Source organism: Callorhinus ursinus, unplaced genomic scaffold (assembly GCF_003265705.2).
Source record: "Callorhinus ursinus isolate GAN/ISIS: 27379988/994484 unplaced genomic scaffold, GSC_fseal_2.0 scaffold21, whole genome shotgun sequence".
Lineage (NCBI taxonomy): Eukaryota > Metazoa > Chordata > Mammalia > Carnivora > Otariidae > Callorhinus > Callorhinus ursinus.
Window position 1 is genome coordinate 16,581,500 of NW_027397083.1, and position 20,662 is coordinate 16,602,161.

Sequence of the window (20,662 nt, forward strand, 5' to 3'; positions counted from 1 at the left end):
TTTTTTTTTTTCTTAACATATATTGCATTATTTGTTTCAGAGGTACAGATCTGTGATTCAACAGTCTTGCACAATTCACAGCACTCACCATAGCACATACCCTCCCCAATGTCTATCATCTAGCTACCCCATCCCTCCCACCCCACCCTCACTCCAGCATCCCTGTTTGTTTCCTGAGATTAAGAATTCCTCATATTAGTGAGGTCATATGATACATGTCTTTCTCTGATTGACTTATTTCACTCAGCATAACACCCTCCAGTTCCATCCACGTCGTTGCAAATGGCAAGATCTCATTCCTTTTGATGGCTGCATAATATTCCATTGTGTATGTATATATATATCACATCTTCTTTATCCATTCATCTGTTGATGGACATCTTGGCTCTTTTATCACAAATTATTCTAATGTGTATAGAGCTCTATGTATGTAGAGAAAACCAATTAAATCACTTTAATCTTTACTGCAGTTTTAGTTATTAGGATTATTAATCTTTACAGGCATTAACAGCCTATTTACCGTTTTTTTAACGGGAGATCAGAGAAGCCTATATATATGTAATGGACAATATTCTCATAAAGGCTACATAAAAATTGATCAAAGCTGAAAAATTGAAAAATTCCTTGACCACAATGCTATGAAACTAGAAGTCAACCACAAGAAAAAATCTGGAGACCACAAATATATGGAGGTTAAATACCATGGTACTAAACAATGAATGGGTCAACCAGGAAATAAAAGAAAAAAACGTACATGGGAACAAATGAAAATGAAAACACAACAGCCCAAAAGCTTTGGGTGCAGCAAAAGCAGTTCTAATAGGGAAGTGTTTAGCAATATAGGACTATCAAACAACCTAACCTTACACCTAAAGCAACTAGAAAAAGAACAACGACAAAACCTAAAACCAGCAGAATGAAGGAAAAAATAAAGATTAGAGCAGAAATAAATGATCTAGAGACTAAAAAACCATGGTAGAACAGATGAACGAAACCAGGAGCTGGTTCTGTTGATACACCTATAGCTAGACATATCAGGAAAAAAAGAGAAAAGACTCAAATCAAATCACAAATGACAGAGGAGAAATAACAACCAATACCACAGAAATGCAAACAATTAGAATATTATGAAAAACTATATGCCAACAAATTGTACAACCTAGAAGAAATGGATACATTCCTAGAAACATATAACCTACCAAAACTAAAGCAGGAAGAAATAGAAAATTTGAACAGAGTGATCACCAGCAAAGAAATTGAATAAGTAATCAAAAGACTCCCAACAAAGTCCAGCACCAACTGGCTTCGCAGGCGAATTCCACCAAACTTTTAAAGAAGAGTTAATAGCTATTCTTCTCTATTCCAAAATATAGAAAAGGAAGGAGAACTTCTAAATTCATTCTATGAGGCCAGCATTATCCTGATACCAAAACTAGATAAAGACACCACTAAAAAAGAGAACGACTGGCCAGTATCCCTGGTGAACATAGATGCAAAATATCCTCAATAAGTTACTAGCAAACCAAAGTCAACAATACATTAAAAAAATCATTCACCACGATCAAGTGGGATTTATTCCAGGGATACAAGGGTGGTTCAATATTTGCACATCAATCAACATGATACATCACATCAATAAGAAAGAATAAGGACCATATGATGATTTCAATAGATGCAGAGAAAGCATTTTACAAAGTACAATATCTTCATGATAAAAAACCCTCTTAACAAAGTAGGTTTAAAGGAAACATACCTCAACATAATAAAAGTCTTATATGAAAAATCCACAGCTAACATCATCCTCAATGGGGAAAAACTGAGAGCTTTTCCCCTGAGGTCAGGAACTAGACAAAGATGTCCACTCTCACCACTTTTATTCAACATAGTACTGGGAGTACTAGCCACAGCAATTAGACAACAAAACGAAATAAAAGGCATCCAAAATGGTAAGGAAGAAGTAAAACTTTCACTATTTGCAGATGACATGATACTCTATAATGAAAACCTGAAAGACTCAGCCAAGAACTACTAGAACTGATAAACTAATTCAGTAAAGTCACAGGATACAAAATCAGTGTACAGGAATCTGTTGAATTTCTATGCACCAGTAATGAAATAGCAGAAAGAGAAATTAAGAAAGCAATCCCATTTACAATTGCACAAAAAGTAATAAGATGCCTAGGAACAAACCTAACCAAAAAGGTGAAAGAACTATACTCTGAAAACTATAAAACACTGAGAATGAAATTGAAGATGACACAAGAAATAGAAAGACATGTCCTGTTCATGGATTGGAAGAACAAATATTGTTAAAATGTCTGTGCTACCCAAAGCAATCTACACATTTAATACAATCCCTATCAAAATACCAACAGCATTTTTCACAAAACTAGAACCAACAATTCTAAAATCTGTATGGAACCACAAAAGACCATGAATAGCCAAAGCAATTTTGAAAAAGAAAAGCAAATTGCTGGAGGCATCACAATTCTGGACTTCAAGTTATATTACAAAGCTGTAGTAATGAAAGCAGTGTGGTACTGGCACAAAAATAGACACACAGATCAGTGGAACAGAATAGAAAACCCAGAAATAAACCCATGGCTATGTCAATTAATCTTCAACAAAGCAGGAAAGAATATCCAACTGTTGGCAGTCTCTTCAACAAATGGTGTTGGGAAAACCGGACCACTTTCTTACACCATATACAAAGATAAACTTAAAATGGATAAAAGACCTAAATGTGAGACCTGAAACCATAAAAATCCTAGAAGAGACCACAGGCAGTAATGTCTCCGACATCAGCTGTAACAATATTTTTCTGGATACATCCTCCAAGGCAAGGGAAATAAAAGCAAAAATAAACTATTGAGACTACATCAAAATAAAAACTTCTGCACAGCAAAGGAAACAACAAAACTAAAAGACAACCTATGGAATAAGAGAAGATATTTGCAAATGACATATCCAATAAAGGGTTAGTTTCTAAAATATATAAAGAACTTATAAAACTCAACACCCCCAAAACAAATAATCCAATTTAAAAATGGCAGAAGACATGAAAGACATTTCTCCAAAGAAGTCATACAGATGGCCAACAGACATATGAAAAGATGGTCAACATCACTCATCATCAGGAAACGCCAGTCAAAACTACAATGAGATAGTGCCTCATACCTGTTAGAATGGCTAAAATCAAAAACACAAGAAACAACAAGTGTTGGGGAGGATGTGGAAAAAAGAGAACACTCATGCACTGTTGATGAGAATGCAAACTGGTACAGCCACTGTGGTAAACAGTATAGAGTTTCCTTAAAAATTAAAAAGAACTGTATGATCCAGCAATCACACTATTGGGTATTTGCCCCAAAAATACAAAAACATTAATTCAAAGGGATACATGCAACCTGGTGTTTATAGCAGCATTATTTATATTTAATCTTAAAAAAAAAATTCCTTGGATTGGGGCGCCTGGGTGGCTCAGTCGTTAAGTGTCTGCCTTCTGCTCAGGTCATGATCCCAGGGTCCTGCTCAGCAGGGGGCCTGCTTCTCTCTCTCCCACTCCCCCTGCTTGTGTTCCCTTTCTCTGTGTCTCTCTAATAAATAAAATCTTTAAAAAAAATTCCTTGGATTGAAGTAATGTCTTTAGACTAATTTTAGTGAAACTGTGTTAGGTTTTTATACATCTGCTGAAAGCAAGTATAATTCTCTAGATTAAAGAATTAAGTAGTATTGTAGAGGAATGGAATATGGTTCATTATTTTTCATTGTTTAGTTATTGAAAATAGTGACTACCCAGGTAGGCATAAGATCTTCAGGGTAAGTACACTTGTCAGCTTGTTTGTGTTTATAACTTACATGATTAATTCAAATGACTAAGTAGTGAATTTGAAAAGCCCATAGAAGTATATGGGAAACTTTGACTCATCCATCATGATCATTACTAACGATATTATCACTTTGCTTAAAATCATTAAAAAACTGTCTTTGAAAAAGTGAAGACTATTGGGGCGCCTGGGTGGCTCAGTCATTAAGCATCTGCCTTCGGCTTAGGTCATGATCCCAGCATCCTGGGATCGCGTGTTGGGCTCCTTGCCCAGTGGGGAGCCTGCTTCTCCCTCTCCGGCTCCCCCTGCTTGTGTTCCACTCTCGCTGTCTCTCTGTGTCAAATAAATAAATAAAATCTTTTTAAAAAAAGAAAAAGGAAAAGTTAAGACTATCATCAAATTTGCCAAGAGAATATAGTTAGGTACAATTTAAGTTGTAATGTGTATTCTTTTTTTAATTTTTTAAAATTTTTAAAAGGATTTTATTTATTCATGAGAGAGGCAGAGAGAGAGAGAGAGAGAGAGGCAGAGGGAGAAGCAGGCTCCCAAGGAGCAGGGAGCCTGATGCGGGACTCGATCCCAGGACCCTGGGATCATGACCTGAGCCAAAGGCAGACGCTTAACCATCTGAGCCACCCAGGCGCCCATGTGTATTCATTCTTAATATTAGGACTATTCTTACTCTAAATAAAATTAGTTAAAGCTATTGAAGGTACTTTTATCACTTAAGGAATAATAATAACAAAACATATTGTGCTTATTCTGTGGCAGGCATCTGTTCTTTGTGGGTTTTTTTTAATTTTTTTTATTTTTAAGATTTTTTATTTATTTATTTTTGAGAGAGAGAGAGAGCACATGAGGTGGGGGGAGGGTCAGAGGGAGAAGCAGACTCCCTGCTCGGCACTCCAGGATCGGGACTCCAGGATCATGACCTGAGCTGAAGGCAGTCGCCCAACGAACTGAGCCACTCAGGCGCCCTGTTCTTTGTGTTTTATGTGTATTAATTCATTTTATCCTCAGAGCAACCTTATAAGGGAGATACTTTTAGAATCTTTGTTTTAAAGATAGGGTGGATAATTTTCCGAAGGTCACCCTGCAACTAAATTACAAAGGGAGTATTTAAACACAGGCAGATTCGGTTTTGACTACTTTGCTATACTGTGTGTACTTTGGTTTTAAGCAGTAGGAACTGGCTCTGTTTAATTTATGCAAAAGGAAATTTAGTGGAGGCACTCAGAATCAGTTTGACTGAAGAATGGGTTTGAGAATGAACAGAGACCAGGCTAATTCCAGTTTGTGAAGCAGGTTGAAGGAACCCAGGACAGAAGTCTCATCAGTCTGGATAGGATCACTACTGAACTTACTGCATTTCATAGGCATTTTGCTCAAGTTTCAAATTCCAAAAAGAAATCAGTTGGTTTACTTTGAGTAATATGCCCTTCATTTGACTAGGGGAGAATAGAGCATGTGAATTTCAATTCTACTAGATTGTCATGAGGAAGAAATACTAAAAGTAAATACTTGAAATTGTGATAATACTGGATAAGGGAAACATACACAGGCCAGGTAGATCTAACAAATTTACACTGTTGCAACTCCACAGGAAAACAATTCATTCAGAAAACAATTACTGAGTACCAGCCGATAGACTCACGCTGTTCTTTATCACTGATAGACGCACACTGTTCTTTATCACTGCTCATCACGGGTGCTGAAGCATGTGGCAAAAATGAATGAAATTTGTGAAACCAATCAGTGATTTTACCAATGCCAAGTCACGGTCAAAACCTTTAAAAAAATGTTATTGATTTTATTAACATAAGATTTCTTTTTAAAATTGAAAGTCACATTTCTAAGTATGACAAAACAAGTTGTTTTAGCCAAAAGCAATGAAAGCCCATATTAAAAAATACATTGGGTCCAATTTTTAACAATTATGTTTCTCAGCCTAAGTAGACTTTCTACTATACTGTATTGCCTCCCTGTCTCTGATAGATATCCTCATAATTCAATTTTTAATGCAATGAGAAGGGGCTATACTCATTAAAATCAGAAAAATTACTTGAGTTTCAATACCGCACTCATAATTGCACTCCCAAATTTAGAGAAAAGAATTCCTTTCCTAAATTATCAAGAGTATTGCTTTAATAGTCTCATGATTTTGCTTAGTGCTGGCTTGGACTAATTAACTTTTCTATAAATGAAGCTAGTTGATTTTTTTTTTAAGATTTTATTTATTTATTTGCCAGAGAGAGAGAGAGCATGAGAATACATCAGGGGGAGCGGCAGGCAGAGGGAGAAGCAGGCTCCCCGCTGAGCAAAGAGCCAGATATGATGAGGACTCTATCCTGACCTGAGCCGAAGGCAGATGCTTAACTCACTGAGCCACCCAGGAGCCTCTGAAACTAGTTGGTTTTTGAAAAAGAAATTCTAAATAAGGGCTGTATAAATTTAAATGACTATTTTGTTACAAGACAAAAAAGGCTTTAATTTTACATAGGTTTAGAAATATCTCTTTAACATTTCCTCCCTATGGTGTACTCAGCACTTTTTCATGGCCTATTTAGTAACAAAAGTTATTAAAAACAATTTTTATGTATGTTTAAATGTATGTGTGCATATATGTTGTATATGTGTGTTTTATATATTTATAACATTTTAAATAACTTCAAAATAGGAACAAAAAGTCCAGTTACATCTTCTGGCTAAAGAAGATCATCAGAAGCAACTGAATGAAATTGAGAAATATTATGGCACGATAACAGGTCAATTTGGATTGGTAAAAGAGAATCATGAAAAGTTAGAACAAAATGGTAGGTATGATCTTATTTAAACATATATTTAATAGGGAGTGGTTAAATGAGCTTATTTATAATAAATAAATTGAACTTATCTGCTACTGGTAATATTAAGTAGCATTTTAATATTATTTAAATTCAATAATAATTACATACATTGCATTGAGGCTATTTTCCCTGTCCATTTTAGTGATACTTTTCCTTAAATTGATTTTGAATATAATATTTTTCTAAATGTTTTTCATGTTGCAGTACAGGAAGCAATACAGCTAAACAAAAGACTTTCAGCTTTAAATAAAAAACAAGAATCTGAAATATGCAGTTTAAAGAAGGTATGATTGATACAGTTTTATAGTATTAGGTAAAATTATAGTCTAGTTTTATGAAATAGTATTAGAAAAAGTTGGGTAGATTTTTTTGGTATAAAGAAAAATACGTTTTAAATACAGATTCACAAACTGTGAGTTATGATTCCAGTAAATGTAATGAATGAATTTGTTCTAACCCATTCAAAATATTCTTTGTCACCATTGGCATGCCTTTTTATGGTGACCTGAATAGCCAGTATTTACTGTATGTCAATCTCAGCACCATTTATTCATTCACTCTTTTTTTTTTTTTAAAGATTTTATTTATTTGACAGAGAGAGACACAGTGAGAGAGGGAACACAAGCAGGGGGAGTGGGAGAGGGAGAAGCAGGCTTCCCGCGGAGCAGGGAGCCTGATGTGGGGCTCGATCCCAGGACCCTGGGATCATGACCTGAGCCGAAGGCAGACGCTTAACGACTGAGCCACCCAGGCGCCCCTATTCATTCATTCTTCATTCATTCAATACTTGAATAACTGTGTGTGTCAGGTACTATGTGGCACTAAGGATACAGGTCTGAAAAAAATAAAACATTTCCCTCCTTTTTTGAAGTTTATAGTCCAATGGAGGAGTTAGACACAAAATACATAATCACACAGACCAAATAATTTAAAACTGTTGTAAATGATACGAAGAAAAAGGTTGTGATGACATTACAATAGGTGGATTTATTACATTGGAGGTGAAGGGATAGGGACAGAGGAGAATAATGTTTCAGGCAATAGAGATGTCCCCATACTGGACCCCCAAAACAGCAAGAAGATAAGTTACTGGAACCCAGAAAGAGAGCATCACATAGAGTAGGTAATACTCTGGCAAGGAGAACAGCATGTGCAAAAACCTTGAGGTAGGAAAGAATTTTAGCAATCGCTGCTCAGACCTTTGGCTAAGATTAAGTATAGGCGAGAGTTTGGTATATGTGAGGGACTGGAGAAAGTCTGGTATGGCTGGAGCATCATGAGTGAAGGACTACATTGGACATTGAGATCTAAATTGGCAGAAGGCCAGGGCGCCTGGGTGGCTCAGATGGTTAAGTGTCTGCCTTCGGCTCAGGTCATGATCCCAGGGTCCTGGGATCGAGTGCCGCATCGGGCTCCCTGTTCCTTGGGAGCCTGCTTCTCCCTCTGCTTCTCTCTCTCTGTCTCTCATGAATAAATAAATAAAATCTTTAAAAATAAATAAATAAATAAATTGGCAGAAGACCATAAACATTTTATTCCTCATGTCACAGTCATTGGCTCCAAAGTAGAAAAATGGCCTTAGTGGTTATAAACCAGGAAGAATATAACCCCCACCGTGGTTGTCAGTCATTTACAAAAATTACACCCCAAACCTCAACAAGTCATTTTGGCAATACATATTTTGGATTCAATAAATAAATGAATATGGATGATATTGTTCATATATATCATAACTTTTGAGGAAAATTTAAATTTGGGATCAATGTTTTCATCTTGGTTTTAAATGGAGTCTGCTTTTAAAAGGAAAGAAAAAACACTCCAAGCACTTACAGCTATATGTATACGTTGAATTTCACTGTTTTTGTTTAATTTAAATTAATAAACTTTATTTTTTAGAGCATTTTTTAGCTTTACAGCAAAACTGAATGGAAAGTATAGAGCGTTCCCATATACTACCTAACCCACACATGTGCAGTCTCTCCCACTATCAACATCCTGTACCAGAGTGATGCATTTGTTACAACTGATGAACCTACCGTGACACATCAGTATCATCCAAATTCCATTGTTTACATTATGATTCACTCTTGGTTTTGTACTTTATCTGAGTTTGGGCAAATGTTTAGTGACATGTGTCCACCGTTTTAGTATCATACAAAATAGTTTTACTGCTCTGAAAATCCTCTGTGCTCTGCCTTTTCATCTGTCCCTCCCCCAACCCTTGGAAACTACTTCTCTTTCTACTATTTCCACAGTTTGGGAACATTTTCCAAAAGGTTACAGAGTTGGAATCATATAGAATGTAGCCTTTTCAGATGGGCTTTTTCAGTAATATGCATTAAGTTTTGTCTAATGTCTTTTCATGGCTTGGTAGCTTTTTTCTTTTTTTTAAGTACTGAATAATATTCCTTTGCCTGGATGTACCACAAACTATCCATTCTATAAAGGACATTTTGATTGCTTGCAAGTTTTGGCAGTTATGAATAAAACTGCTATAAATATCTATGTACAAGTTTTTGTGTGCACCTAAGTTTTCAACTTTTTTGGATAAATACCAAGGAGCATGTTTGTTTGGATTGTATGGTAAGAGTATGTTTCATTTCGTAGAAACTGCCAAACTGCTTTCCAAAGTGGCTATATCATTTTGCATGCCCACCAGCCATGAATGAGAGTTTTTGTTGCTCGATATCCTCACCAGCATTTGGGGTTGTCAGTGTTTTGGATTTTGCACATTCGTAATAGGTGTGTATGGTATCTCTTGTGATTTGTAATTCCCTAATGACATATGAAGTTGAACACCCTTTCATATGTTTACTTGCGATCTGTGTATCTTCTTTGGTGAGATGTCTGTTCAGATCTCTTATCCATTTTTTTTTTTAAAGATTTTATTTATTTATCTGAGAGAGAGAGAATGAGAGATAGAGAGCACGAGAGGGAAGAGGGTCAGAGGGAGAAGCAGACTCCCCGCCGAGCGGGGAGCCCGATGCGGGACTCGATCCCGGGACTCCAGGATCATGACCTGAGCCGAAGGCAGTCGCTTAACCAACTGAGCCACCCAGGCGCCCTCTTATCCATTTTTTAATTGAGTTATTTGTTTTATTATTGTTGACTTTTAAGAGTTCTGTGTATAATTTGGATAACAGTATCTTTATCGGATATAGCTTTTAAAAATATTTTCTCTCAGTCTGTGATTTGACTTCTCATTCTTTTGATATTGTCTTTTGCAGAGCAGAAGTTTTTAATTTTAATGAAGTGCAACTTATCAAATTTTTTTGTGTGTGGATTGTAAGTTTGGCATTGTACCTAAAAGGTCATTGCCTTACACAGGGTCAACTAGATTTTCTCCTGTATTATCTTCTAGGAGTTTTATAGTTTTGTATTTCACATTTAGGTCTGTGATCCATTTGAGTTAATTTTTATGAAGAGTGTAAGGTCTCGGTCTAAATCCCCCCCACTTTTTTTTGCATGTGAATGTCCAGTTGTCCCATCACCATTTGTTGAAAAGATTAGTTTTGCTCCTCTGTCAACTATCAGTTGACTGTATTTATGTGGATCTGTTTCTCGGCTCTCCTATCTGTTCCATTGATCTAATTGTCCGTTCTTTCACCAATACCACACTGATTTGATTACGGTAGTTTTATAGTAAGTGCTAAAGTTGGGTAGTATCAGTCCTCTAACTTTGTTCTTCTTCTCCTTCAATATTAAGTTAGGTATTCTGGGCCTTTTCCCTCTCCATAGAATTAGTTTGCTAATATCCACAAAATAACTTGCTGAGATTTTGACTGGGATTGTAATGAATCTATAGATCAAGTTGGGAAGAACTGACATCTTGAAAATATTGGGTCTTCCTATTCATGAATACGGAATATCTCTCCATTTGTTTAGTTCTTTGGTATCTTTCATTAGAGTTTTATAGTTCTTCTCATGTAGATCTTATATATAGTTTGTTAGATTTTTTACCTAAGCATTTAATTTTTGCTTAAAAATTGTAGCAAAAATTAAAAGTATGAGATCATAGAAAATATCTGCCCTCATTTTCTATCACTTGTAATTTCCTAAGTGATAAAAGCACTATCTCTTGTTCTAATATCTGGTCTTTCACCCTGACCCTGACACTGGGCTCCTAAAACCCTTATAAATTCCTGAGTGATAAGAGCACTAGGAGCATCTTTTGTTTTAATGATGTGACTCTGAGTGGGATCCTGGATGGCTCCTGGATGGGGGTTGGTCACCAGAAAGAGCAAGTCATGATTAGAAGCTTAACATTTTTAGCCCTGCTTCTCCCCTACCTCCCTCTACTCCACAGGAAAAGAGCCTGGAAATGGAGTTAATAATTGATCATGCCTACATGAGGAAGTCTCCATAAAATCCCAGTAGTATCATTTCAGAGGGAGGGTTGATACACTCCAGCTCCATGAGGACAGAATCCCCTGTGCTCAGGACCCTCCCAGATACTGCCCTTTGTATATCTTCATCAGGCTGTTGATCTGTATCCTTTACTGTATCTGTTAAAAAACTAATAAACTTGTGTTTTGCAGAGTTCTCTGAGCTGTTCTGGCAAATTAATGGAACCTAAGAGGGGGATCATAGGAACCTCTATTTATAGCCAATCAGTCAGAAACATCTGGACTTGTGATTGGCATCTGAAGTGGGATGGGAGCAGTCTTATGGGACTGAGCCTTTAACCTTTGGGATTTGGTCCTGCCTTCAAGTAGATAGTGTCAGAAGTGAGTTAAATTGTGGGGACATTCAACTGGTGTTGCAGAGAATTGCTTGGTGGGGGAAAACCTCCACATATTTGGTGACCAGAAGTGTCAGAAGTGTTCTGTGTAAAGGAGCCACACAGGAAAAAAAACACAGGAGGAAGAACTGGATTTTTCCTTATACAAGAGGGAAGAACTGTAGGTTTTTCTAGTACAGAAAGTGATTGACTTTTGTATATTAATATTATATTCTACAACCTTGGTATAATCACTTATTAGTTCCAGGAGGTCTTTGTTGGATTTTTTTAGATTTTCTACATAGTCAATCATGTCATCTGTGAACAAAGCCAGTTTTATTTCTTCCTTCCCAAATCTGTATATCTTTTTGTTTTGTTTTGTTTTGTTTTATTTCCTATTCTTGTCTTGTTACATTAGCTGGGGCTTCCAGTATGGTGTTGAAAATTTGGTGAGAGGGGACATCCTTGGCTTGTTCCTGATTTTAGAGGGAAATTGTGAAGTTTCTCACCATTAAGTTTGATGTGAGCTGTATGTTTTCTTTCTAGATGCTCTTTATCAAGTTGAGGAAGTTTCTCTCTGTTCCTAGTTTGCTAAGAATTTTTATCATAAATAGGTGTTGGATTTTGTCAGATGCTTTTTCTGCATCTTTTGATATGATTGTGTGATTTTTTTTTTTTTTTGCCTGTTGATGTAATGGATTACATTAATTAATTTTTGAATGTTGAACCAGCCTTGCATAAGTGGGATAAATCCCACTTGGTCATGGTGTATAATTATTTTTATACATTGTTAGATTCAATTTGCTGTTGTTTTGTTGAGGATTTTTGTATCTACACTAGTGAAAAATACTGGTCTGTAGTTTTCTTGTAATGTCTTTGTCTTGTTTTGCTATTAGGATAATGTTGGCCTAATAGAATGAATTCAAAGAATTCCCTCCACATCTGTCTTCTGAAAGAGATTATACAGAATTGGTATCATTTCTTCTTTTAATGTTTCATAGAATTCACCAGTAAACCCATTTGAAAGCATGGTGCTTTCTGTTGTTAGATAGATTATTAGTTATTGATTCAATTTCTTTAATGGATATAGGTCTATTTAGATTGTCTATTTCTTCTTGTGTGCGTTTTGGCATATTATGTCAAGGAATTGGTCCATTTCATCTAGGCTATCAAACTTGTGGGCATAGAGTTGTTCATAGCATTTTAAAAAGTTTCCATTTAATGTCCTTAGGATCTAAGGTTATATCCACTTTTTCATTTCTGATATTAGTAATCTGTGTCCCTTTTTTTTTTTTTTCCTTAGCACGGCTAGAGCCTTATCAATTTTATTGATTGCTTCAAAGAATCAGCTTTTTTGTTTTCTTGATTTTCTCTATTGATTTATTGTTTTCATTTTCATTGATTTATGCTCTAATTTTTATTATTTCTTTTCTTCTGCTTACTTTGAATTTACTTTGGTCTTCTTTTTCTAGTTTCCTAAGTTTGAAGTTTGGATATTTGATTTAAAATTTTTTTCTTTTTAATTTTTTTTAAAGATTTTATTTATTTATTATTAGAGAATGAGATAGAGCATGAGGGGGGGAGGGTCAGAGGGAGAAGCAGACTCCCTGCTGAGCAGGGAGCCTGATGTGGGACTCGATCCCGGGACTCCAGGATCATGACCTGAGCCGAAGGCAGTCGCCCAACCAACTGAGCCACCTAGGTGCCCTCTTTTTAATTTTTTAATTGAAGTGTAGTTGACACAAAATGTTACATTAGTTTCGGGTATACAACATAGTGATTTGGTAAGTCTATGCATTATGCTAGGCTCACTGCGACTCTGTCTGTCACCATACGATGCTACTACACTACTACTGCCTATATTCCCTATGCTGTATCTTTTATCCCTGTGACTTATTTGTTCTGTAACTGGAAACCTGTATCTCCTACTCCCCTTCATCTATTTTGCCCATATCCCCACCCCCCCGCCCCTCTGGTGACCATTAGTTCTCTGTATTTGTGGGTCTGTTTCTTCTTTCTGTTTGTTTTGTGTTTTAGATTCCACGTATAAGTGAAATCTTATGTATTTGTCTTTCTCTGACTTATTTCTCTTAGCACAATTCTCTAGGTCCATTGTGTTTTTGCACATGGCAAGATCTTATCCTTTTTTATGGCCGACTGATATTCCATTGTGTATATATACCACATCTTTCTTATCCATTCACCTATCATTGGATACTTGGGTTGCTTCTATATTTTGGCCTTTTTTCTTTTCTGACACCTACATTCAATGCTATATTTCCCCTGTAAGCATTTTTTTCACTGCATCCTACAGATTTTGAAAAGTTGTATTTTTGGGGCACCTGGGTGGCTCAGATCATGATCCCACGGTCCTGGGATCGAGCCTCACATTGGGCTCCTGGCTTAGTGGGGAGCCTGCTTCTCCCTCTGCCTCTCTCCTTGCTCATTTTCTCTCTCTCTCTCTCAAATGAATAAATAAAATCTTTAAAACCTTCCATAGTATTTTTTTAAAAGAAAAGTTATATTTTCATTTAGCTCAAAATATTTTAAAATTTCTCCTGAGATTTCCTCTTTGACCCATGTGTTATTTAGAAGTGTGCTGTTTAATCTCTGAGTATTTTGGTTTTTTCAAGCTACCTTTTATTGATTTCTAGTTAATTTTATTGTGGTCTGAGAACAGAAATTGTGTCACTTTTTATTCTTTTAAATTTGTTAAGGTGTGTTTTATGGTCCAGAATGTGGTCTATCTTGGTGAATGTTCCATGTGAACTTGAGAAGAATTTGTAATCTGTTTTTGGATGAAGTAGTCTATACACCACTTGATTGATGGTGCTAAGTTCAACTTTGACCCTTCTGATTTTCTGCCTGCTGGATCTGTCAGTTTCTGATGGAGGTATATTAAAGTCTCCAAATATAATAGTAGATTCTCTATTTCTTTTTGCAGTTGTCAGTTTTTGCCTCCTGTATTTTGGTCCTCTCTATGCATATACACATTAAGACATTGTTATGTCTTCTTGGAGTATTCACTCCTTTATTATTATGTATACCCCCCTTTTGTCCTTAATAACTTTCCTTGCTCTGAAATCTACTCTGGTTGAAATTAATATATCGATTCCTACTTTATTTTGATTAGTGTTAGCATGGTATATCCTTCTCCATCCCTTTACTCTCAATCAATATGTGTTTTTATATTTAAAGTGGGTTTTTGGTAGACAACATATAATTGGGTCTTGTTTTTGGATCCACTTTGATAATCCATCTTTTAATTGTTGTATTTTAGACTCCTGACATTTGAGGTGATTATTGATATAATTGGGATTAATATGTACCATATTTTTTTGCTGTTTTCTCTTTGTTGCCCTTGTTTGTTCCTCTTTTTTGTCTTCCACTCTTTTTCTGCTATTTGTGGTTTTAATTGAGCATTTTATGATTCCATTTTCTCTCCTTTCTTAGTGTTTCAATCAAACTTTTTAAAAAACTTTTTTAGCGCTAGCCCTAGAGGTAACAGTGTATCTGCAATAAACCAAGTTTGCTTTCAAATAACATACCACTTCATGGGTAGTGCATGTACCTTATAACAATGAACCAGTCCTGATTCTTCTCTCCTGTCACTTGTATCATTGCTGTCATTCATTTTACTAATACCTAAGCATACATAATCAAATACATTGTTGCTATTTTTATTTTGAACAAATGGTTATTTTATCAGTTTAGAATAAGAAATAAAATATTTTATTTGCTATCACTTATTCCTTCTCTGATGCTCTTCCTTTTATTAGGTACTTCAGAGTTTCTGACCTATATCACTTTCCTTTTCTCTGAAAAACTTTTTTTAACATTTCTTGCAAGGCAGGCCTACTGGCAACAAATTTGCTCAATTTTTGTCTTAAAAAGTCTTTATTTCTCCTTCACTCTTTAAAAAACATTTTATTTATTCGTCAGAGAGAGAGAGCACAAGCGCACAAGCAGGGAGAGTGGCAGGCAGAGGGAGAAGCAGGCTCCCCACTGAGCAAGGAGCCTGATGCAGAACTCAATCCGAGGACCCCAGGATCATGACCTGAGCCAAAGGCAGACGCTTAACCAACTGAGCCACCCAGGCATCTCTCTCCTTCACTTTTGAAGGATAATTTCAGAGGGTACAGAATTCTAGGTTAGTAGTTTTTTTCTCTCAACACTTTAAATATTTCATATCACTCTCGTTGCTTGTATGGTTTCTGAGAAGTCAGATGTAATCCTTTGCTCTTCTGTAGGTAAGGTGTTCTTTTCCTTCTGGCTTCTTTCAGTATTTTTTTTTTATTACTGATTTTCTGAATTTTGAATATGATATGCCTAGGTATAAACTTTTTGCTCACTTATCCTTCTTGGTGTTCCCTGAGCTTTCTGGATCTGTGGTTTGGTGCCTGACATTGTTTTAGGGAAATTCTCAGTCATTGCTGCTTCAAATATTGCTTCTCTTCCTGTTCTCTATCTTTTCCTTCTGGTATTTCCATTATGCATATGTTACATTTTGTGTAGCTGTCCCACAGTTGGTGGATGTTCTGTTCTGCTTTCCTTAGTTTTTTTTCTCTTTGTTTTCAGTTTTTGAATTTTTGCCATCATATCAAGTTCATTGATATTCCTCAATCTTGTCCATACTACTCTTGAGCCCCTCAGAGGCATTCTTCATTTCCATTGCAGTGTTTGTGATCTAAAGCATTTCTTTTTGATTCTTAGAATTTCCATCTCTCTACTTACATTATCTATTTGTTCTCCTATTTTTTGTCTACTTTTTCCATTAAAACATTTAGCATATTAGTTTTTTTTAAATTCCAGATTTGATAATTCTAATATTTCTGCCATATCTGACACAGGTTCTGATGCTTGTTCAGTTTCTTCAAATTGTGTTTCTTGCCTTTTAGTATGCCTTGGTTTTTTGTTGAAAGATGGACATGATATGCATGTGAAAGTATCTGCAATAAATAGCCTTTAGTAATGTAATGGTAAAGTTTAGGGTGGGGGGTTGCGAAGTGTCCTATGATTAGATCTCAATCTCTTGGTGTGCCTGTATCACTGGACTGTGAACTTCACAGTACTTCTCAGTTTTTTCCCTCTCTTGGGTGGTACAGCACGGTTGAAGGGGGCTAGATTTGGGTATTACCCTTTCCCCAGGTAGTTTAGACTCAGGTCCAAGAATTTCTCCCGAGGTCAGGCCTTGTTAAGAAGAACAGAATGCCCTGGTATATTTCCAAATGGTTCCTTTTCTTCTCCTCCTCCTGGAAGTAGGAGGGATTTTTTTCCTGATACTGTGAGAGGACTTGGAAGTGAAATTCACAAAAGTGTGTGTGTGAGGGTCCCCCCATGACTGTGTCCCCTGATTTTTTTTTTTTTTTTTAACAGAGTTTTCTACACTGAGCCTCTGGCAATTAGTCAATCACAGTTCAGGCTTTCCTGGCACTATTTCCTGCAGAGGTTTCTGTTTGTGGGTTTCTGCTCTGGTAATTTATAATTCTGTATATTCGCCAGTCTCTCTCTCCAATTATTGAGGTAGCTATTTGCCTTATGACCTCATTTCTCTGACAGATCTAAGGGGAGTTGTTGATTTTCAGTTTGTTCAGCTTTTATTTGTTGTCAGGACAAAGTGCTGTCAGGACAAAGTTTAAGCTCCTTACTTGCTAGACTGGAAATAAGTCCCCCTGTTTTTATATTTAACTGTAATTTTACTGAAATTAAAATTTTATTGAAAATCTAGAGTAACAGATTTAAGTTTTGAACAGGAGTGTTTTGTGCTGTGAGATAAATAATATATACTTTTATGCATAATTCAAGAAACAAGGAAATTTTACTACTTTCTGTTTTAGCATCATTTTGAGGAAAGAGGGATTACTTAGGATAAAGATTTAAGTGGCTTCTAAATGCTAAGCCAGAGTCCAAAGGCCATTAATATTTGTAACACTATTCTATTTAGTTCTTTGGTCTTATAACTGCCAATAAGTTGGTTTTATATTCTGAAGGATCAGAAAGGAAGAGCATAGGAGTAGCTCAGTATAAAACAGAAGGGGGTAATAAGCATATGTTCTTATCCCTTAAAAGTCTTAAGTCTGTCTAGCAAACTAGACAGTTTTTATGTAGAAAGCATTTGTTTTCAGTCACATCCTAGAATACTAAAGATGGCTTTTTTTTTAATATTAAAAGAAAAGCTGTAATTTAAAATTTTCCCTGTAGTCTCATATCAGAGGATTGTTAAAAGGACCATTCATTTTTATCAATGTAAACTTCAAATGCAAATATAAATAACTAAATACTGAGACTGAGTAGTTGTGAATAAGCACATTTTCAGTGATGTCTCTTTGATTTATTTTTTAATATTTTTATCCATGACTTAACTGATTAATCATATTAATTTAGTGGTTATATTAAAATTTTCATATGCTTTTATTCAGTTAGTTTTTGCATGATTTTTTTTAAAGACTTTTATTTATTTATTTGACAGAGAGAGACACAGTGAGAGAGGGAACACAAGCAGGGGGAGTGGGAGAGGGAGAAGCAGGTTTCCCGCGGAGCAGGGAGCCTGATGTGGGGCTTGATCCCAGGACCCTGGGATCATGACCTGAGCCGAAGGCAGACGCTTAACTGAGCCACCCAGTCTCCCCTAGTTTTTGCATTATTATAAAAGGATTATACCTCTTAAGTTTCTGTACTAAGTTATGTGGCTTTTTCATTAAATAAGGACAAATGTTTCATTATAATATTATATTTCTAGTATATAGTTTAAGACTGACCTGTAGATGGAGACGAGGCTCATGTAAATCCATGGAGAGACAACATTAGTAGGTTAGGGTAAAAAGAATGTGTCTTTCTTTGCACAAGTGGAATAGTGTTGCTCAGGAGCACACTTACCCCTTTTTCCTCAGGTCTTGGAGCCCTGCCAGGGCTAACTACATGTTCTGATATGTCATGCAGTGGTGGCCTGTCTCTCTAGAGAGCATTACAGTCAGTGACTATGCTACCAAACAGTTCTTGGAAGAGTGAGTGTATGAAAGGGTAAAGCGAGAGAATCTTATTACTTTGAGATTTCCAAGTCCAAGTGGCTAAAAGAGTGAAAAATTTAAAATAAATTTTAACAGCCATTTTTAATATTTCCAACATTCTAGGTATAAGTATTTTGTATTTTGTATGTAGTCTTAATTTTCAACTTTAAGAAAGCTTTATCATTTTTTATTCTTTTTAGAAGCTAATCAAGTCTAGTAACATTGGTTATATCACTTATTTAAAACTTTAAATCATTAATTTTCCCAAAGATGATTTTTATTTTTCTCTTATTCTGTTTTATGATTTTGTTCAGAACAGTTAAGCTATTGGTTTGTGATAAGGTGGATTTTTTTTTTTTTTTTTGAGCAAAGTTAAACAGACCAAACTTAGTTGTTAGATTAAACTAGATATTACAATTCTGAATGCTGGGTTCACCATTATGGCAATCATGAAGAATTCCTGATACTATCTGTGAGCAGCATTCATAACCTCTGCTATTTGTCTGAGTAAACGTCACAGCACTCAAGGAGATAGTGATATTTAACAGACTACCCTGTACCAGAAAAGGAGGGGTAAAGGAAAAAAGAGCACAATATTTATGACTCTAGGAACTATAAGTTGTAATTTAATGAGATCAAAGCATGTGCTGTTTACTTGCTCACTAACAGCTTTGAATAAAGTGGTTAGAAAACAGACAATGTACTAAAAGTTCAGGATATTTAAAAGCTATAAGGGCTATAAAATCAAAAGCATATTTTCAGTGGAAAATCATTTCATGGAGGTCTCTGATTTTAATTTATTATGCTCTTAAGATTAATTAATATATAAGAGAAAAAGAAAGACATAAGAAATGATTAGTTTTTACTTTTGTCAGCCATATACTGAGTTTTCACTCTTACCTTCCCCTTTCCCACTTCCTTGTTTCATTACAATTTTTGTAATAGGAATTGATGCATTTTAGAGTATCTCCTAGAAAACTTAGCTGATTACAACAGCTTCATATTTTCAGTTGTTGAAAAGTATAGAAAACTGTAGAAGTTTGTTGCACTTTGTTACCTTGACAGAAAAAATAACTTTTAGAAAAATGAATCCTCTTTTATTAATTCAGAGAATTATAAGCCATTTGATATAAATATGTTTTAGCAATATATGCTTCAGTTTAATTGTACTTTTATCAGAACATTGCATTTTAGGATTGAACTTAGAATAGTTCACAAGTCTAAAACTAGTATAAAAAGCATCTAATAATTTCTAACTAGTCTGAATGTTTATTTCTTACAGGTGCATCTTGCTTTAGGAAAACCCAATATAAAAAAATTAAAAGTTCAAAGTGAAAATTTTAAAACTACCATTTTAGTACACAAAAAAGCAGCTTGAAAGCAAGGTTTTGGAAACACCATTGTGTAAAGAAAGATGTACATTATTTTAAGCCCAGTATTATTGGTGGCTTTTTAAAAAAGTGGAATCAATTGAGCACAAAAGATCTCTTTTTAATACTCAGATGATATTTGATTAAATACTGGATAACAATATAAAAATTAGCTAAACATCCCATAAATCTGAGTTGAGATTAAAACTTTGAGGTCCTCTAACAGATATTTTTCTTTTGAGTTAATCTCCTAAATTTTTAAGAAGTTAAATTAATTGCTGAAATTACTAGTTTTTTGTTGTTTTTTTTTTTAAATATCCTTCAGTATGCATAGTGAATTTGACTACCATCCCATGTTTTCAAATGTTTATCCAGGGTGGAAATAATAAGGTCAGTACATCCTTTTGTTCAATAAATTTAAGTCAAAGACCTTCTAGTTCTAGAGTAATGTTTTATTATACTATCTTATTTCTGTAATTGTTGTTTTCTAGCATATTCTTGGATCTGTACTTATAATGAAGAATTAACCTATTTTAAATTCACAAATTTCAGACTGTCGATTACAACAGTCAGGGTTATTTTCTAGCCAAAAAATATGCTGTTCTTTTAAAGTTAACATAATGCTAGTGACTCACCATCTACTAAGCTTTATTTTTCTATTATTGTACTGGTCTGTTCACATTTAAACCAGTAGTATCTGTCTATATAACATGGTGATCTGTAGGACTGTGGTTGTTACATTGAATGGAGTGAAACCAGTTGGTTCAATCAGTGATTAAACCCTCAGCACCATACTTAAACCTACCACTTTCTATTCATTCTTGCAAACTGACTGTGAACTATCGTGTCATTAATAATACTTTGTCTGGCTGACATCTACTGCTCTCACCAA

The 20,662-nt window shown here is 35.3% G+C and overlaps 1 protein-coding gene across 4 annotated transcripts in view; it reads left to right on the forward strand.

Moving 5' to 3' along the window:
* CCDC73 (coiled-coil domain containing 73) overlaps positions 1 to 20,662 on the forward strand; it is a 181,735-nt gene that overhangs the window by 119,295 nt on the left and 41,778 nt on the right. For all 4 annotated transcript variants that reach the window (XM_073904792.1, XM_073904793.1, XM_073904794.1 and 1 more), the window contains 2 exons: positions 6,505 to 6,640; positions 6,878 to 6,957. In XM_073904792.1, the coding sequence (XP_073760893.1) occupies positions 6,505 to 6,640; positions 6,878 to 6,957 (216 nt within the window). The remainder of the gene's footprint in view (positions 1 to 6,504; positions 6,641 to 6,877; positions 6,958 to 20,662) is intronic.